This window comes from Erpetoichthys calabaricus, chromosome 6 (assembly GCF_900747795.2).
Source record: "Erpetoichthys calabaricus chromosome 6, fErpCal1.3, whole genome shotgun sequence".
Lineage (NCBI taxonomy): Eukaryota > Metazoa > Chordata > Cladistia > Polypteriformes > Polypteridae > Erpetoichthys > Erpetoichthys calabaricus.
Genome location: NC_041399.2, coordinates 148,186,664 through 148,205,699, shown reverse-complemented (window position 1 = coordinate 148,205,699; position 19,036 = coordinate 148,186,664). Strand labels below are relative to the sequence as shown.

The 19,036-nt window shown below is 39.0% G+C and overlaps 1 protein-coding gene across 4 annotated transcripts in view; it reads right to left on the bottom strand.

Moving 5' to 3' along the window:
• Nucleotides 1–546: 546 nt before the first annotated feature.
• LOC114643506 (mediator of RNA polymerase II transcription subunit 1-like) overlaps nt 547–19,036 on the bottom strand; it is a 34,212-nt gene continuing 15,722 nt past the window's right edge. For all 4 annotated transcript variants that reach the window (XM_051928861.1, XM_051928863.1, XM_028792074.2 and 1 more), the window contains 5 exons: nt 17,380–17,499; nt 13,109–13,313; nt 7,460–7,555; nt 2,023–2,125; nt 547–695 (listed from right to left, as the gene is read on the bottom strand). In XM_051928861.1, coding sequence (XP_051784821.1) covers nt 581–695; nt 2,023–2,125; nt 7,460–7,555; nt 13,109–13,313; nt 17,380–17,406 — 546 coding nt within the window. In that variant the 5' untranslated portion in view covers nt 17,407–17,499 and the 3' untranslated portion in view covers nt 547–580. The remainder of the gene's footprint in view (nt 696–2,022; nt 2,126–7,459; nt 7,556–13,108; nt 13,314–17,379; nt 17,500–19,036) is intronic.

Sequence of the window (19,036 nt, the reverse complement as noted above, 5' to 3'; positions counted from 1 at the left end):
AAAATACTCCAAAAATAAATAAATAAAATAAAAAGATGATTTTTCAAAGCATATGATTAGTGGCAGCCAGTGAAGGGGATTGGGTAAAAGTACATACACAGATGCATTGTTTGAAGTTGATTTCAGATTTATAAAGGAACTTGGGGAGGCACACAGCATGCGTGTGGTTTTATAAAATCTGATTTGTATGTGCTTATGGAGTGTTTGCCTTTTGAACATAAGCAAACTTTTAGTATGGATCTACGCAAGATTTTACAGGTAGGCCCCCTACACCTTAGTCCCTACATTGCAGGAATGCTCAATCAGTAATGAAAAATGTTACAAATTAGTGACTACTTTTAGAGACTAAATTGGTCAGTCTTAATTTACACATATTTAATCCTTTACCTTAAGAAAACATATACTAATACAGATTTTTGCCACTTTTATACATTCATTTCACTGCAGATGACATATACTGTGTTTACCAAGACAGTAGAAAAACCTTAAGCACAAAGCAAATATTTATTTAAACAGAAATACGTAATTATATTTAAATGAGTAAGAAGTAATATGGATCGGATGGGAAATGTGAGAACAGCTAGTTGGTTACGGCTTCAGGTTGGCATGGACTCCCTACTTCAACAAGGGAAGCACTCTTCAGTTTGTGCATTTTTCTACAAATGGCCCTCATAGTGACAGGGATGGACATGCATCTGCAGAAGGGGAAGAAGAAAAAAATCTCTGACAAAGGTTGATATGCAAGTCCACTCAATCATGTATCACATTTAGGTTTTAGGTTTCTAATGCTGGTAATGCAAGTTCAAGTAAGCAGAGTAAGTTGGTTAGGTAGCATAAGAAACTTAATGAAATCCAGATTGCTTTGTATACCCAGGTTAAGGGCAGCAATAATATACTTTTGGGGCATATAGTTCCTGGGAACAGTGAGTCAGTCTGTGCTAGGCTAGCTATATATAAAATAAGCATTATATGGGAGGCAGGGAGAGAATTTTCCATTAAAGTCACCTAAAGATGTATGGTGTAATGGAACCTTTTCAGAAAAGCCTAATTCTCAATCACAAACTCAGTTGTACTTAATAGTTTGAACAGGTGCATTTTTAAGTAAAAAAAAAAAAAGTGTACATTATAGGCTTGATCTGGGGGAAAAAAAGGTGCATTTGGCAAGCAGACTCACTCATCCTACTATTACCCAAGTCCATTTATTTCAGTTTGGCTTTAAATTAATCCAGCGCCAGTCCCAACCAACTAACCAGACAGGGAGAATGTACAAAATTCCCCAAAGAGTGACAGGGCTGCTATCATAATGTCTGTAAGGCGAGGACATATGCAGTCTGCCATTTCTTCACTAAAAGTACAACTCTGAAACAAGTCATACATCCTCTAATCTCTATATTGAAAAAGCCCCAATCTGCAGCATACTGTGTGTCCACAACTTTATAAATTTCACAAAAGGGTGAAGTACTCGCTTTTTGCAAAATTACAGGATAGCAGAACATGTACTGGTCCTCAGTACATATACTGAAAACTTTAATACTGTTTATACATTAAAAAAATAAATAAAAATAAAGAGTTAACTTTTAGTCCATAGAAAAATATAGATGACACTCGCAGAGAAGCTTACAAATAAGAGGTAGTTGCACACAAAGTGATAAAAATACTGGAAGAGAATATCAGAAATGAACAAGGTGTATTTATGGACAATAATAAATAGCAGTACTTTGCATCTAGTGCTAAATATTGTCATGTTTCATTTAGTAGTTACAAAAATATCTATTTTCATTTGAAAGAGAAGGGATTTTAATCAAGTTAATGTATAATTTTTCCCATCTAGCACAATGTAAAGCAGGGAGCACACAGTGGTGACCCTTGAAGAGCTAGAGGCTGCAAGGTTTCCATTATAGTCAGTGTCTTAATGCAGAGTCCCATGTTACTTGTGATAAAAGAGGAGAAAGGGACTTTAAAATCCATGTTGGAAAACCACATTTTTATGCAAATCTTTTTGATGAAATTGGGAATACTCACCGCTGAAGAACCCTTGAAATGAAATCATCCATTGATGCTTCCATTTTTTCCGACTTATAGAATGTGCCTTGAATGTGCCTTGAGCTGACTACGTTCACAAGTACTGAAAATATATAAAAAAATAATTAAAAAAATCTGCATTTAGTTTTGATTTCACTCCTGTTATTTCTCTTTCGGATCTCGGTCATTTTCGTCAACCTGCTTGTAAAATAAGGCCATGTAGTAATTCACCTTTATGGAAACTCAAGCATTTAAGCCTCGTTATGGTTAATGACTTGTGAGAGAAATATGTTAATGGAAAGTTGGGTAATTAATCTCCCCTTAACTCTTTAATTAAAATAATGTCTTCCTCTGTCCAGGGTTTGTTCATGTCTGGTGCATTGCAGGGTCCACTGATACACACAGCCACATTCTTGAACTACCAATAACCTTATTCACACTTTTTTTAAGCACAAGTAGAAAAAAATACACAGTATCCAGGTAGAATATGCACATCCATAGTATCTGAACTAAAGCCAATTGTTCCATGAGGCAGCAGGAAAACATAAAAAGGAGGTGCCCGAGCCACCCCACCCTGTGGTGTTCACAACGGTTGAATTGTATTACTCTGTAGCTGCAAGGTGCAAGTGAAGAATGCAAATATCTTGCATATACATTGGTGAATGTAGCCTTAGAAATGTGCCAGTTATGCGTACAAGGACTCAACTTTTTTCAAAGAGAACTTGTATCTGTGACAGTTTTATCCTTCGTTGCACCTTGCATCCCAAGATACAGTGTGCAAAATGCTTCCCAACCTGCAAATTTGGTCCATATTATTTAGTAAACTGTTTTAACAAGTTTATTTTTTAAACTTTAAGTCTTTGGGACATCATGTTGGCATCTCCCAATTAATTTTTACAGCCAATCCACGGGCTGTTTTTCTGTCCTCCCTAGCCATCAGACCTTACTTTTATTATATGTTAGTTAGTGTTGCCTAATTTTATTTTCTTATATAATTGTCTTTTTTTTCTTTCTTCATCCTGTAAAGCATTTTGAGCTACATCATTTGTATGAAAATGTGCTATATACAGTTAGGTCCATAAATATTTGGACAGAGACAACTTTTTTCTAATTTTGGTTCTGTACATTACCACAATGAATTTTAAATGAAACAACTCAGATGAGGTTGAAGTGCAGACTTTCAGCTTTAATTCAGTGGGGTGAACAAAACGATTGCATAAAAATGTGAGGCAACTAAAACATTTTTTTAACACAATTTCAGGGGCTCAAAAGTAATTGGACAAATTAAATAGAAATGAATATTTTATTTCCAGTTAATACTTGATTGAAAACCCTTTGCTGGCAATGACAGCCTGAAGTCTTGAACTCATGGACATCACCAGATGCTGGGTTTCCTCCTTTTTAATGCTCTGCCAGGCCTTTACTGCAGTGGCTTTCAGTTGCTGTTTGTTTGTTTGTGGGCCTTTCTGCCCGAAGTTTAGTCTTCAACAAGTGAAATGCATGCTCAATTGGGTTAAGATCAGGTGACTGACTTGGCCATTCAAAAATATTCCACTTCTTTGCTTTAATAAACTCCTGGGTTGCTTTGGCTGTATGTTTTGGGTCATTGTCCATCTGTATCATGAAACGCCGCCCAATCAATTTGACTGCATTTAGCTGGATTTGAGCAGACAGTATGTCTCTGAACTCCTCAGAATTCATTCGGCTGCTTCTGTCCTGTGTCACATCATCAATAAACACTAGTGTCCCAGTGCCACTGGCAGCCATGCACGCCCAAGCCATCATACTGCCTCCACCGTGTTTTACAGATGATGTGGTATGCTTTGGATAATGAGCCGTTCCACGCCTTCTCCATACTTTTTTATTGCCATCATTCTGGTAGAGGTTGATCTTGGTTTCATCTGTCCAAAGAATGTTTTCCAGAACTGTGCTGGCTTTTTTAGATGTTTTTTAGCAAAGTCCAATCCAGCCTTTCTATTCTTGAGGCTTATGAGTGGCTTGCACCTTGCAGTGCACCCTCTGTATTTACTTTCTTGCAGTCTTCTCTTTATGGTAGACTTGGATATCGATACGCCTACCCCCTGGAGAGTGTTATTCACTTGGCTGGCTGTTGTCAAGAGGTTTCTGTTCACCATGAAAAAGATTCTGCGATCATCCACCACTGTTGTCTTCCGTGGACGTCCAGGTCTTTTTGCGTTGCTGAGTTCACCAGTGCTTGCTTTCTTTCTCAGGATGTACCAAACTGTAGATTTTGCCACTCGTAATATTGGAGCAATTTCTCAGATGGGTTTTTTCTGTTTTCTCAGCTTAAGGATGGCTTCTTTCACCTGCCTGGAGAGCTCCTTTGACCGCATGTTGTCTGTTCACAGCAAAATCTTCCACATGCAAGCACCACACCTCAAATCAACTCCAGGCCTTTTATCTGCTTAATTGATAATGACATAACGACGGACTTGCCCACACCTGCCCATTAAATAGCCGTTGAGTCAATTGTCCAATTACTTTTGAGCCCCTGAAATGAAGGGATTGTGTTAAAAAAAATGCTTTAGTTGCCTCACATTTTTATGCAATCGTTTTGTTCACCCCACTGAATTAAAGCTGAAAGTCTGCACTTCAACCTCATCTGAGTTGTTTCATTTAAAATTCATTGTGGTATTGTACAGAACCAAAATTAGAAAAAAAGTTGTCTGTCCAAATATTTACAGTATGGACCTAACTGTAAATAAATGTTGTTGTTGTTATACCTAAAGGTAGGGAAAGCCTGCTTTGTAACTGTCGAAGACTGCTTACTGTATGTAAATATGGCTGAACTCTTTTTTGATGTTTTACTGACCTGGGTAGCCTAGTCACAAAGTGATTAGTGCTGCTTTTTCAAAGCTTTGGAAGACCAAATTCATATCCCAGCCTGGTTGCGGTTTGTGTGATGCGCACACTCACTTTACGTTGTTGAATTCCATTATGAAAATGCCCATTTCTTCTATGCAACTTTCCTTGTGTGTTATGTTTTTCTTCACAGTATTTAGCCATATTGATTGATGGGATTATTAACTTACTTTACTGTGAACTTTATATGACTCCAGGCTGCAGTTACATGCAGCTGCAAAAAGCAATTTATGTTTTCAACAAATAAGAATAAACTGTATAGTAATCAGCTTAGTGAGTTTCTGTTCTGTACAGAAGAGTTACAGTATGTAAAAAGCCAGCCACAAAACTTTGCATCTCCTAAAAATAGTGAGGCTTGTTGGTGTCTGGTACTCGGGTATTTACGATTTGAACAAACATTGACTGCTATGCTTAACCTTAGATTTATTCATTTCCTCCAAAGTATTTGTGAAAGTTCTTTGTTACTCTGGTTTTCCTTCCACAATCTTAAGTTGTCTCAGTTAGGCTAATGGAAAAGTCCAAATTGGGTCAACAACACTAAATTGGCCCTAGTGTATGGTTGGGGTGTGTGTATATTTGTATTTGCCCTGCAATGGACTGATGCCATGTCCAGGGATTGTTCCCACCTTCACACTTTGCTGTCTGGGATAGGCTCCAGCACCCTCACAACCCTGTTCAGGACAAAGCAGGGTAGAAAGAGACTGACTGTCAGACAAATTAATGCAATTATGCCTTACGATGGACTTGGCATCCTGTCCTTATTTAGGTGCTGCTTTGGGCCCAGTACTGCTGGGGAAGACATGTCATACATGTGCAAGTACTGTTCCACCCATTCTCAAATCAGTTTAAAAGTATCAAACCAAGTACACACACTGATCAGCCACAACATTAAAGCCACTGACAGGTGAAGTGAATAACTTTATCTTGTTACAGTGGCACCTGTCAAGGGGTGGAATATACAGGTATTAGGCTGCAAGTGAACTGTTCTTGAAGGAGATGTGTTGGAAGGAGGAAAAAATGGGCAACTGTGCGGATCGGAGTGACTTTGACAAGGGATGAATTGTGAGGACTAGATGACTGGGTCAGAACATCTCCAAAATGGCAGGTCTTGTGGGGTGTTCCAGGTATGCAGTGGTTAGCACCTTCCAACAGTGGTCCAAATAAGGACAACCAGGGTCATTGATGCATGTGGGGAGAGATGGCTAGCCTGTCTAGTCCAATCCCCCACAAGAGCTACTGTAGCACAAATAGTTGAAAACTTAATGTTGGCCATGAAAGAAAGGTGCATCACTGCTTGCTGCCTAGGGGGTGCATAGCCATAGACTGGTCAGGGTGCCCATGCTGACCCCCTGTCCACCACCAAAAACCCCATGCTTACAATGAGCATGCAAGTATCAGAACTGGACCGTGGAGCAATGGAAGAAGGTGACCTGGTCTTATGAATCATTTTCTTTTAGATCATGTGTACAGGGCCAGGTGTATACACACGTGCATCATTTACCTGGGAAGAAATGGCAGCAGAATGCACTATGAAAAGAAGGAAAGCCAGTGGAGGCAGTGTGATGCCCTGGGCACTGTTCTGCTGAGAAGCATTGGGTCCTGACATTCATGTGGAGGTTACTTTGATACGTACCACCTACCTAGACAGTGGCTTGGCTAGGATTCATGCCAAAGACTTTGGAGTTGTGAGGTGGGAAACACAAACAACTGTGCAGTAAAACCCAAAACTGACACGACCACCCTGCAAACAGGTTAGGAACTGAACCTAGTCTCCTGCAGCTGTAAGTTATCACTGCTAACTACTGCAAACTCAAACTGATCAGGGCGCGTCTTTCATCCCAACATCCTCTAGTAATCTACATGTACTATATAATAAAATGTTAAAAGGTGTGTGTGTGTGTGTGCGCACGTGCATGTCTAGTCCCTCAGAGCAATTGGATTGGCCAGTTTGGCTTTGATGAAATAAATCGAAACAGGAAGTGTGAGTGTGAAACACATGAGGAGGAGTAAAAACATGTAAGGCACACTAAGAGTTGCCTTTAAAGATGGGAAATATAAAAGTAGACAGGAGGAGAGAAAGGTGTCTCAAAAAGAACGACAGTCTGAGAAGCAGTCTTTACATGAATATGCTTAAGAAAGGGAGTGCCGGTTAAGAGAGACTGAGAAACACACAAACACGAAGGAAAGGCACTGAAGGTACATGTAGGGCAGGACATGGAATAATTAAAATATGTTTGCACTACCCATGCTATCTGCCGAAGACTGGTAAAAGCAAATATTTTAATGTCAAGAATGGAGCAAAAACCATTATTTATAAGGCTAATGGTCTTAAAAAGTCAAAAGTTTAATAGCATATTTAACATTTTCACGTATACATAATCAAAGGGTAGAGCCTATCTCAAGAACATTGGGTGTAAGGTAAGAACCAGCCCTTGATGGGACCAGTTCACTGCAGAAATTAAACTAGTGACTGCACCTTAGATTCTAATTATATAGCAGCCATCCTTTCCTCCCTCCCTTCCCCAATATTGTGTAGGATTTCGTCAATACATACCTGTTGCTAAAGACACCATGGTGGGATGCTCAAAGGTGATACAGAAGCTCATATCAGATGAAGGATAAACCTCAAAATGCCGAGCTCCAGAGACTGCTGCACAAGACAGAGTACCAAAATGCAAGCTTCAGTACAAAATATTCAGGCATTTTCTTGTTCTCTTTGAAAATGACAAAAAAATTATATTAATAAAAACTCACATTTTGATTACTGGTAGTAACAGCCAAAACTGAAATCATACCAATTCATGGTCAGTTGCTCAAAAATTCTTTTCTGTTACTAATTGGATTCCTCAGGCAGGTGGCTTTCGAACTTCGATGTGGCCTGCCACAAGGGACGCAAATTGACTCTGTAACCAGTTGCCATTTTTAACGAGACCTCTAACTGGCCATTACATCTCTGTACTGTATCTGCTTGTTCTTTATGTACAGACTTGAGTTTTGGCACACAAGCACTTCTCACCATAGTTTAGATTTTTGACATATAGTTCACCACCTTCCCAACATGTGATGGCACAGGTTCTATCTATGTGACCTATTGAGTGAGGAAACCGTGCCACATAGGTGGTTTGTGGTGCACTTGTTAGCATCTTGGCCTTTTTAACCATGAAATATAGATTCAATCAGAAGAAAACACAAGAATACTGTATACAAGGAAGCACTCCAAAACTAACAATAGTTTACATTCAAAAGGTTTGATAGTATATTATTTGTAATCACTTTTTCAATTTCCACTTTCTCACCTGGCCAACACACTGACTAACTCAGCTGGTTACTATAAAAAGTGAAGAATTTTTTTATTACGTTTTTGTTGACATACATACAGAAAATGGCAGTTGGCCAGTAATGGTGTGATGGATAGATGCCTCGTCCTGGGCTGGATCCTCTTTTGTGCTCAATGATGCTGGATAAGCTTAGCTGCAGGTCACCCAGAGTTGGATAAGCAGATACAGAAAATTAATAGATACTTAAATTTTATACATCTGGTTGAATACATCTTACTGACCAATATGCTCAGGGTTACTGCAGCCAATAAGTTGTAAAGATTTCTGTTATATAGCCTCCTTAGTGTTACTCGGGCTAAGAAAACCACACTAAAAGCGTTAGTCCTGAGTGTCACTCGGGCAACTAACTGTTTTCATCAACTCAGTGTGTTTTGTTATAGTATACGAGTATCTGCTCATCATTAGTCGATTTTAAATAAGTGATCTGTAGTGAGAGTATGGAGCAGGTTGAGGAGACCCTTGAGAGGTGAAGGTATGTTCTAGAGAGGAGAGGAATGAAGGTCAGTAGGAACAAGACAGAACACGTGTGTGAATGAGAGTGAGGTCAGTGGAATGGTGAGGATGCAAGGAGTAGAGTTGGTGAAGATGGAGGAGTTTAAATACTTGGGATCAACAGTACAAAGTAACAGGGATTTTGGAAGAGAGGTGAAAAAGAGTGCAGGCAGGGTGGAATGCTGCAGAAGAGAGGAGTAATTTGTGACAGACGGAATCAGAAACAGTGAAAGGGAAGGTCTACAGGACGGTAGTGAGACCAGCAATGTTATATTGGTTGGAGACGGTGGCACTGACCAGAAAGTAGGAGACAGAGCTGGAGGTAGCAGAGTTAAAGATGCTAAGATTTGCACTGGGTGTGATGAGGATGGATATGATTAGAAATGAGTACATCAGAGGGTCAGCTCAGGTTGGGCATTTGGGAGACAAAGTCAGAGAGAGGGGAGATTGTGTTGGTTTGGACATGTGCGGAGGAGAGATGCTGGGTATATTGGCAAAAGGATGCTAAGGATAGAGCTGCCAGGAATAAGCAAAAATAAGGAAAGGAGGAAGGCCTAAGAGGAGGTTTATGGATGTGGTGAGTGAGGTCATGCAGGTGATGGGTATAACAGAGCAAGATGCAGAGAACAGGAAGATATGGAAAAATATGTTCCGCTGTGGCAACCCCTAATGGGAGCAGCCAAAAGATGTGCTATTATTATGGTTACTTAAACTAAACTATTTTAAAATCCCCCCTTTGTCAAATCACTTTATTATGGTAGAAGTATAAACCCAAATTACTGAACAAAACAGAGTGGGGGAAAATTCTTTCACAAAACTTGTCACGGGGTAAGAAAAGGTTGTGAACCCCAAGGTCACTTGCAGTATTTTGTCACGGCAATGATGGTCGTGTTTTTTTTTTTTTTTAAAAAAACACATACAAAGTACAGTGAAAGTCTTACTTGCAGAGGAGAGAGGCTGGGTATATTGGGAGAAGGATGCTAAGGATAGAGCTGCCAGGGAAGAGGAAAAGAGGAAGGCCTAAGCGAAGGATTATGGATGTGGTGAGAGAGGACATGCAGGTGATGGGTGTGACTAAGCAAGATGCAGAGGACAGAAAGATATGAAAGAAGATGATCTGTTGTGGCGACCCCTAATGGGAGCAGCCGAAAGAAGAAGAAGAAGTATTTCTAATGTGCCAAGGGTAAGGATTGTTGCCTAAGCTTGTGTATTTAATAGAAACTTAAAACAAGAAAGGAAAAGGTTGTGAAATTATGAAAGCCAACAGTTTTAATTTAAAATGAATTTCATTTAAGAATAATTAACTGCTCCATCAGACTCCAGAATGTTCAAATTATCTTTCACAACTTAAGTCAGCGATACATTACACAACTTTTAAATCAGAAAGAATGAATTGCATTTTTAAAATCGGTTTTGGTGCATTTCAATTCATTCATTACAATGAGAATCTTACCTGCATGTTCCATACAGATTAGTTACAGTAATAGTAGTTAAAGTACCATCACACGTATAGAGTACATTGAAATTTCTTGCATGTGTAACTGTTTGTATGACAATTTAGAAGATAACTAAATCCAGTGGCAGAGAATTAATATATCAAACAGTTAAAATAATTTACAAAAATAGTGAGCAGAAAAGTCAGTTAAATGCAATTGGGACTACAATTAAATCTTAAATGAGCAGCTGTTGAGTACCCCTAGAAATTTGATTCTGTTCATCTGGACAAAGTTTTTAAGTGGGAGAAATATTTCGAGACTTATCCAAGTCTCTTCCTCAGTCTCAATTGACTGCAGGTTTCCCCAACCTTATAAACAGTACCTTTGCTTAATCACAGAGACTAGCACCATTGACAAAGGGCCAGTTGATCAGTGATATGCAAATTGTCCACTGATTAGTAGACGTGTGAACCATTCATAGAGGGTTGAGGAATGGCTGCAATCACAGCATTGTAAGATGGCAACTGATGTACCCTTAGGCCCCCTCCTCTGTTCAGAGATGGTCGTTCCTTTTTCACGTAAATGGCCTCCTTGATTCCTCTCTCAATTGAGACTGAGGAAGAGACTTGGATAAGTCTCGAAATATTTCTCCCACTTAAAAACTTTGTCCAGATGAACAGAATCAAATTTCTAGGATTTCCTTACCTGGATTATTGAGCATGCATCGAGACAGCTGTTGAGTACACTCATGACTAAAAAAGATAAAAACTATCCGTTAGTTTAGAGGTGGGAGTTATAATGTTCCTGATCTATTTGCCTTAGGGTTTAGCATTCATCTAAATTCTGGGGTCACTTTTAATACTACATCAGACTCAACTGTATTTTCTTATGTCAATGAAAAGGAGAAAGCCAATCTCAGCTAAGCATATTAATTGAAGTATTTCAGCTTGATTCTGTTCTTCCTTTCAAACTCTTTACATAATGTCCACTTTCACAATTTTCCATGAATGCCAGTCCCACCTTCCACAAACTGAGAGCACTAAACATTACTGTCAAACCTAGAAAATCTTAAGAGACCAGAGTTCAGTATAGTAAGCAAAATCCAATTAGCAAAATGAAAGGCAATGTATTGCTTAATGGATATTGCGCTATGTATTGATTTGAAGTTAGAACATTTTTGTTTAAAACATGTTATGAAAACATCAGATTAAAAGGGATATAGGATTAAGTGGTCTTTGATATTTAAATGGTATTAACACCATATACTTAGGATTCAATTGAATAATTGAAAGGGAGTTTAAAGGTTTCAATCAATTCATATTACATCAGAATTTTATAATTTGCAGCTTGCAGAAATTGATTACTTGTAGCAGGAGAGTACTGCTTCACTGAATATTTGCATTTGCTGATTAGTTAAAAAATACTGTTCAATTCTGGGGTGTTAAGTGACTAACAAAATCCTAGATTTCTCACAGGGGTCAGAATGTTGTAGCTCAGTGTTTCTGAACCTTTCTGGTGTTGAAACCCACTTTTTCCTATGCAAGTGTCTTTGTGACACTTTGTCCCCCTTGGGGAATCTAGTCAGAGTGGCAACCCACAGCAACTTACTTCACAACCCACCACAACCACACTACCATTAGAAACAATAGCAACATGCAACCCACAGTTGACAGCCCATGACCCGACAGTGGTTAAGAATCACTGCTGTAACTCATACCACAGATATCTGGAACTAGGATGAAGTTTGCCATACAGCTTTCAACAAAGAAAGAAATACCACATAAAGTAGTTGCTTGTGCGCTTTCTCCTTTCTCAACATCTGCTTATACCACCACCACCACCACCAGTGTTGCACTCCAAGTATGTTTTGTTAAGAAATGGGAGTTTGAAAATGGCTTATTTTTTTCAGAAGGCCAAAAGCATTAAAATTGTCAAAATAAGGATTCCACAATGTAATAAGTGTGTGGCATGAGAACACCAGCTCATGTGGTTTCCAGATTGTTCCAAATTATTGAAAATTAGTTTCAGGTACATTTCTAGTTTCAATGACTCACTGAAATAGATTGTTATTATCCACCATGGTAAACTGAATTCCCATTCGTATCCTAACCTTTGAGACAGGAACCATAATCCTTCTGAAACAGACCATTCACATGTGGTACACTGCTGCCATGATGGTTGGTTAATCGACCAATAAAGATATTTAGATAACTTGTGAAATTGATATGTACAGCTACTCATATCAAGAAACTGAATATGTGCCACGCTAACATACCCCATGACTTCAACATGCATTGCTCAAACACAACAGAATGATTTCATAGACTCTTGGATTTTACCACATTTAGGTCCAAATATACAGTAAGTGTGGTTGTGTTCCTTAGCACAAAGAAATGACTCCTTATTTTTGATGAACAAGAATTGGAGTCTGTTCAGTAATTTGCTGCCATAGCTCATCCTCGTTTTGTGCATTCTGAAATGCGATTTTTCGCATGTTAGTTAATAAACCATAGTCCTAGTGTTATTGTACTCTAATTGTTCCATCAACCTTCAAATCAAATCAGTTGTTAGTGTTTTTTCACAATGGAATTATGTGAGCAACTACTCAAATCAATACCAAATATATAATAACACAACAGTAAAACAGTAGAAAGTTTTTCTTCAGTCACAGAACCATAGCCACAAGGAACAAATTGCGAAGTAACGTGGTAGAGAGTAGTAATTTAAAAAATTGGACTTGATGTTATTTTGGAAAAAATTAGATGAATGGAATTTGGCAATCTTGTTGGGCTAAATGGCATGTTCTCAAAGATGCTCTGCCAGGCTGACTCAGAGTTAGATTAAGCAGGTTTGACAAGGTTATGTTAATTTCCTTTTACACTACAAATTTGTTTGCGGTTCTCCATTTGCTTTATTATTAAAAGGCACATGGCTTACCGCAGTCAGACCTGCTTGTAGAGATACAACTGCTTAACAGGGTATTGAATGCACACTGATGGCGGAGCACTTCTAGGATAGCAGGAACCTGTTCTGGATGGCTGAATGGAATTTTGCTAAGCAGAACACCTTCCAATGGCCTCTTTTGGTTTCCAGGGACATACTGGGAAAGGATATAGCTTTGGACCTCATCACCTGGAAGAGACTAAAATTTTTTGGTGAAAGAAAGTCATTTGAATAATGCAGGCATTACAAAACAATATTAAGTCCAGAAACCATACATTTGGGTTATACACTCAATGTGATTTTTCACCTTAAAAATGATCATCCTTTTCACAAGGAAGAAAGAACTGGATTAAGAGATAAAAATCTCTGTACAGTTGGGGAAGGGCTACTGACTCCTGGCCCACTTGGGTATTTAGGAAAAGTGAAACACTAAATACAAAAAGCAGCTATTAAATATAACCATTAGTAGAATGATAAATTTAATACAAAAAAAAAATGTACAATAATACAACTTAAATGAGCATACTGTTGCAGAGAAGCTTGTGTATGAAACTATAGTAATTATAGGCAATAACAGTATTGTGCCCAGCACTCATGTCTCGCTGATGCAATATCATAGGTTTGAATCCCATACCCGGTGGGTGAGCCCTGCAATGGATTTGTGGCACATTGCAATAGCAGTTAACATCAATACAACTATTTCAAAACCAATTTATAAAACATTATCTCCTAACTATATTTCTTGAATTGAAAATGAAAGCTCAAGAAAGGCATTAAGTATTATATGAAGCACAAAGGTAGAACGAAAATGTCTTCTGCTACTGATTGCAACCCAATAAGTCTTGAAACGCGGCGGTTTGGGAATCTTTCCTCTGATATACTAGAAAAGGGTTGATAAATTAAGCAGTAAAAACTATCAGTCGGGGATGAGTTGTATAGAGTTTGTTTAGTAAGAAAGAAGACGACGACGACAACAATCTTAGGAGCTGCTAAGCATTCTCAGGACAAGATAGTAAGGAGAGAGCAATGAACAAAATGAGGCTGATAGAAGCTACCCACCTCTGTGAATTTTCAATTTAAAGGATTCGCTAATATAATGAAAACATGGTTTGTTTTTTTTCTTTTGATCTTTCTTAGAGATATATTGTTGCATGAAAAAAAAAAATGTTATTCATGTAGTTCATGGTTTCAAATAGCATCTAGAATAATTGCGGCCATGAGGGCTTTTAACCTTTTGGCAATAAGGCAGCCACCACACTCCAGGAATTTCAAGCAAGTGATTGTATATTAATTTATTGATTGGTTTTATCTAAAAGGATTACTGTAAGCATGTTCAAGTTAACCAAAGTGCCTGGAAGTGCTCATATGCTGAAATATAAGGTGCCATCAGGCACAGGTAAGACGCGTGTCAAAAGAATTCTCAGTGGCCAAGAGTTCGTTTTAAAGGTATTTAGTGAAAGTTAAAAGTGAATAATCCAAACAAGAATAAAAGAAAAAATAGTTACACACGTAGAATAAAAGACAAAAAAAAGGAAAAAATGTATCTTCTATAAACTTAGCTTTTCTTGAAAGACTTTAGTTGTTTCTATACTTAAAGATTCTTAATTATTTCTTCTTCTGTATGCCTTAGCGTACGGTGCGGTACTTAAAAAAACAAGGTTTTCTTTACTTATTTCTCACATTCAAAGAGCCCGTAGGCCATCGAGCACTGTTACGTGCGGTCACGTTAAAAACCATATGCCTCTACACCTTATACAAGGCAAGGCTGTCACTAACTAACTGAAGAATAAGGTTTACTCCAAGCTGTTAGAAATGGCAAGAACATACCAATACGATTCCATTTACAGGGGTTATAGGAACCTCCCATAGTTTATGCATTGTCATCTAATAAATATTCATGAATTTTATAGAACAAGTAAAATGGCTCTTATAATAGAATTCCAAAACAACTAAAACTATCCTTTAAAATAAGACTGTCTGATCAATGTTCAAGAATCTCTTGGGGTCACTACCGAAGGGATAAACATTGTACTTCTTATTAGTGGTGAGGGAATAATTGAGCTATACGTATAAAGTGTGTTAAGCTTCTAGAGAATCCTAAGGGTAAATGAAATCTGTTTACTTAAATATAGTGTGTGTATGAAAGGCTTCAGACATGTAGGTGTGGTTTATGCAGTGTAATACATTCCATGTATGCTGAATGTACAGTAGATGTAACAACTCAGGCCATTTAACTATGTCAACACCACAGATACCAATTTGGATTTCTTCAACTAATCCCAACTTGGCATTGAGACCTGGTAATGTAAATATAGCATACCAGTCATTATAGTAAACAATTCTTTTTTTGCTTGACAAAAATAACATCCAGCATTACAAGAATTCCATCCAGACCCAAATAGCACCTTTTTACATACCATCCCACGTTTTGACACAGTAGTGTTTATGAGCTAGATAATAAACTAAACCAGCCTGCAAAAACATCAGAGTGTGGCAGGTTGCTGCTGTTTCAGCTCTTCAAGACTGCTTCGAATTGACAGACTGGGACATTTTCAGGGAGGCTGCTATGGATGGTGACTCCATCAATCTGGAGGAGTATACAGACTCTGTGACTGGCTGCATCTCCAAATGCACATAACTGAGGAACCTACGTGGATCCATAACACGTCATCAATAATCAAGAAAGCCCAGCAGAGACTACACTTCCTGAGGAGGCTGAAGCGAGCAAGTCTTCCCCCTTCCATCCTCACCATGTTCTACAGAGGCACCATTGAGAGTGCTCTGACCAGCTGCATCACTATCTGGTATGGCAACTGAAACATATCTGACCGTAAGTGCCTGCAAAGGATAGTGAAGACAGCAGAGAACATTATTGGGGTGCCTCTCCCTTCACTACAGGATGTATTTTACAAACGTAGTGTCCGCATGGCCTGAAAGCATTGTGCAGGACCCCTTACACCCCTCAGATGGACTTTTCACACTTCTGCCATCCAAGAGAAGATACTGCAGCATCAGAGCCAGATCTGCCAGGCTGCAGGATAGTTTTAACCCCCAAGCTGTCAGACTCCATAACACCATGCTACCCCCTGGGGTCTTCCACACTGCCTCAACCACCTCTAAAAACACTTTCCTGCAAAGATGAGTGTGCATGTAGAAAAGAACCGAAAATCTCCTACTGACCTTTAAAGTATTTTGCACACTGCACTTTGACATGCTGTGAAACATTCTGACCTGTCATTGTTTACACATGTCTTAAACAACTATTATCATACACTGAATTTCTGTATTATCTATATCTATTATTTATTATATTACATATTTATTGACTATATGTATCTACTGTAGATTGCATAATACCATACAATGCATCAATGTTCATATTGCTTACTACACATCAATATTGCTGCTACTTTCTTGTCTTTGCACAATGTCTTGTCTTGTTTGTGTTTTAATTTTAAATTTTAACTTTTTTTAATTTAATTTTAAATTTTTTATTTGCACAGTTGTTACACTGTGGACCCTGAGCTTCGCAATTTCATCTATCTGTATACTTGCATATGGTTGAGATGACAATAAAATTCGCTTTGACTTTGACTTTACTTTCTTTAGCATTGTAGTGGCCCACTACAATGTTGCTTGGAAGAGTACTATGGCTGACAGAGACAAGTAAAGATGCTAATGAGTTGTAAACATGTTGGGAATAATCTTAATACAACTGAGATACTTTGCGTTGGTGCAGTGGTAACACTGCTGCCTCTCAAAAAGTAAGAGCTGCATTTGTGTTCTGGGTGCATGTTCAAGTTTCTTCCTACAGTCCAAGACATTCAGATTAGGAGAAATGCATTTGTGCAGCTGAATTGGCCCTACTGAGCGAGCGATAGCCCTGCAATGGACTTTCTAGGTGTTGCTCCTGACTTTTGCCCAATGACAGGTATTATACACCTCAACTGCCCAGCTGGGCTTTTTCCCATTTCAACCCGGCAGAAGATACCATAGCATTTGAATCAGTTCTGCCATATTCTACAAAAGCTTTTACCCTTTGACTGTCCAAACTCCGAGCTCTGTACTGCCCCACTACCCTCCTATCTGTTCCTAATCGCTTATTTGAGGTACATTTGTTACATTTATTACTATGGTTTTATTTATTTATTACTAGCTATAAAATTTTTTACATACCCACACAACTATGAAGTAAAATATATTCAATTTTCAATATATTTTGATTTGCAATTTAAATTTAAAGTACATTCGAATAAGTCACTTACTTGTAAAAAATAAGACTGCGTCCTCATATCTTGTATTTCACACTTCCTCTGTTCAAGTACAGTTTTTATTAAAAGTTCAAAAAAAATTATTCCTGTGTAGCTCCATATTAATGGAAATTCCTACAAAAAAATAAAACAAATGTATTGTTAGTTTTTAATTTAGTGGTCATATAATAATATGGCAAAAAACCAACAGTTCAGATTGCCCAATTTAGCACCTCCTTAATGCTTAAAATCTTATATATAAATGTCTATACGTGGAAGTCTGTCTGTCCGGCCCAGAAGTGCAAGACGACAACATAAAGCTCAAAGAAATCGACTGTCACCAAAGTGAAACCGCCGAGAAAAGAGAAACTCGCTTAACAGGCTAATACATAAGCGAGGTGAGCACAATGGCAAAACAAAACCTCCGAGGAGAGAGAGAGAAACTTGCTTAGTCGCTGATAGACAACGGAAGTGAGCACGTCGGCAAAACAAAACCGCCAAGGAAAGAGAACCTCGCTTAGCCCCTACTGCACAACCGATGCAATTGAGGGCAGTTGTGAAGGTATTCTGTCACCCCATTGGTCTGAAGTATGGATGTTTGGAATTGGCTTGTATCAGAAGCCTTTAAGTACCTGGATGCCCTATTGGTTCACAGACAGGTAGACATGTTGGTTTCACCACACACACGTTTATTATACAGTATATACATTGTCCAAGTGCACAATCCCAGTGCCGCAGCACCAATCACCCCTTAAGTCCTTGGCCACACAACACAATGCCTTCTAGTCTCTGATCCGCCTCCACTCCTCTCCTCTGAGCTCCATCCTTCTTCCACCCGACTCTTGCCAATGACTGGAGAGAAGCGGCCCCTTTTATACACCCCGGATGGACTCCAGGTGCATCCTGAGGAGCTTCTGTAACCACACCCTTGTGTGGCGGAAGCTCTGGCGGAGTATCCGGAAGTCCTCCGGGTGTCCCCAATCATCTTCCCCCCAGCACTTCCGGGTGTGGCGGAAGTGCTGAGGTCCAGGGCTCCCAAGGCATCAGACGCCCCCTGGCGGTGACCACGGGCCCCTACAGGGTTGAGCTTCCAAGCTCTGTAGCCGTGGCCCCCAAAGCAACCAGGGCGGGTGCCTCCTTGTGTTCTGGAGGAGGCACAAGCCCTCCTGTCCTCCTGGGCATCCCGGCCGGGCATAAACCCCAGCCGGGTACCACAAGGGGTTGGACAGAAAACCTATAAATTTGCTTGCTTTACCTCACCCCCTCTCTCTCTCTCTGACCAAGTGATTAAAGACCATCTCGCACCATGAACTGAAAAGGACAACACAATGAAGAGCACAGCTCGGCAGCCATATTGAGACAGGCATGTGGCCTGTTCTGAAGAAAGCGGACCACAAATGATGCCTTAACTAGAGACATTTTAAGTAACTAACAAGTTTGTGTGCCGCCTGAAACTCCACATCACCATTTATCAAGTTGTATGGTTGCCAATATTCAAATGTACTTTGGATATTATTATTTATGAATATTATCAATACTACATTATTTTACATGTAACTTAACTCCTGCTTGTCTTTTACTACACCTAATTGCCTGAGGTTATAAATGTAGAAGGGAAGGTGGGGAGAAGTTATATGGTACAGTACCTTATAAACAGTGGTAAGTCTGAGAT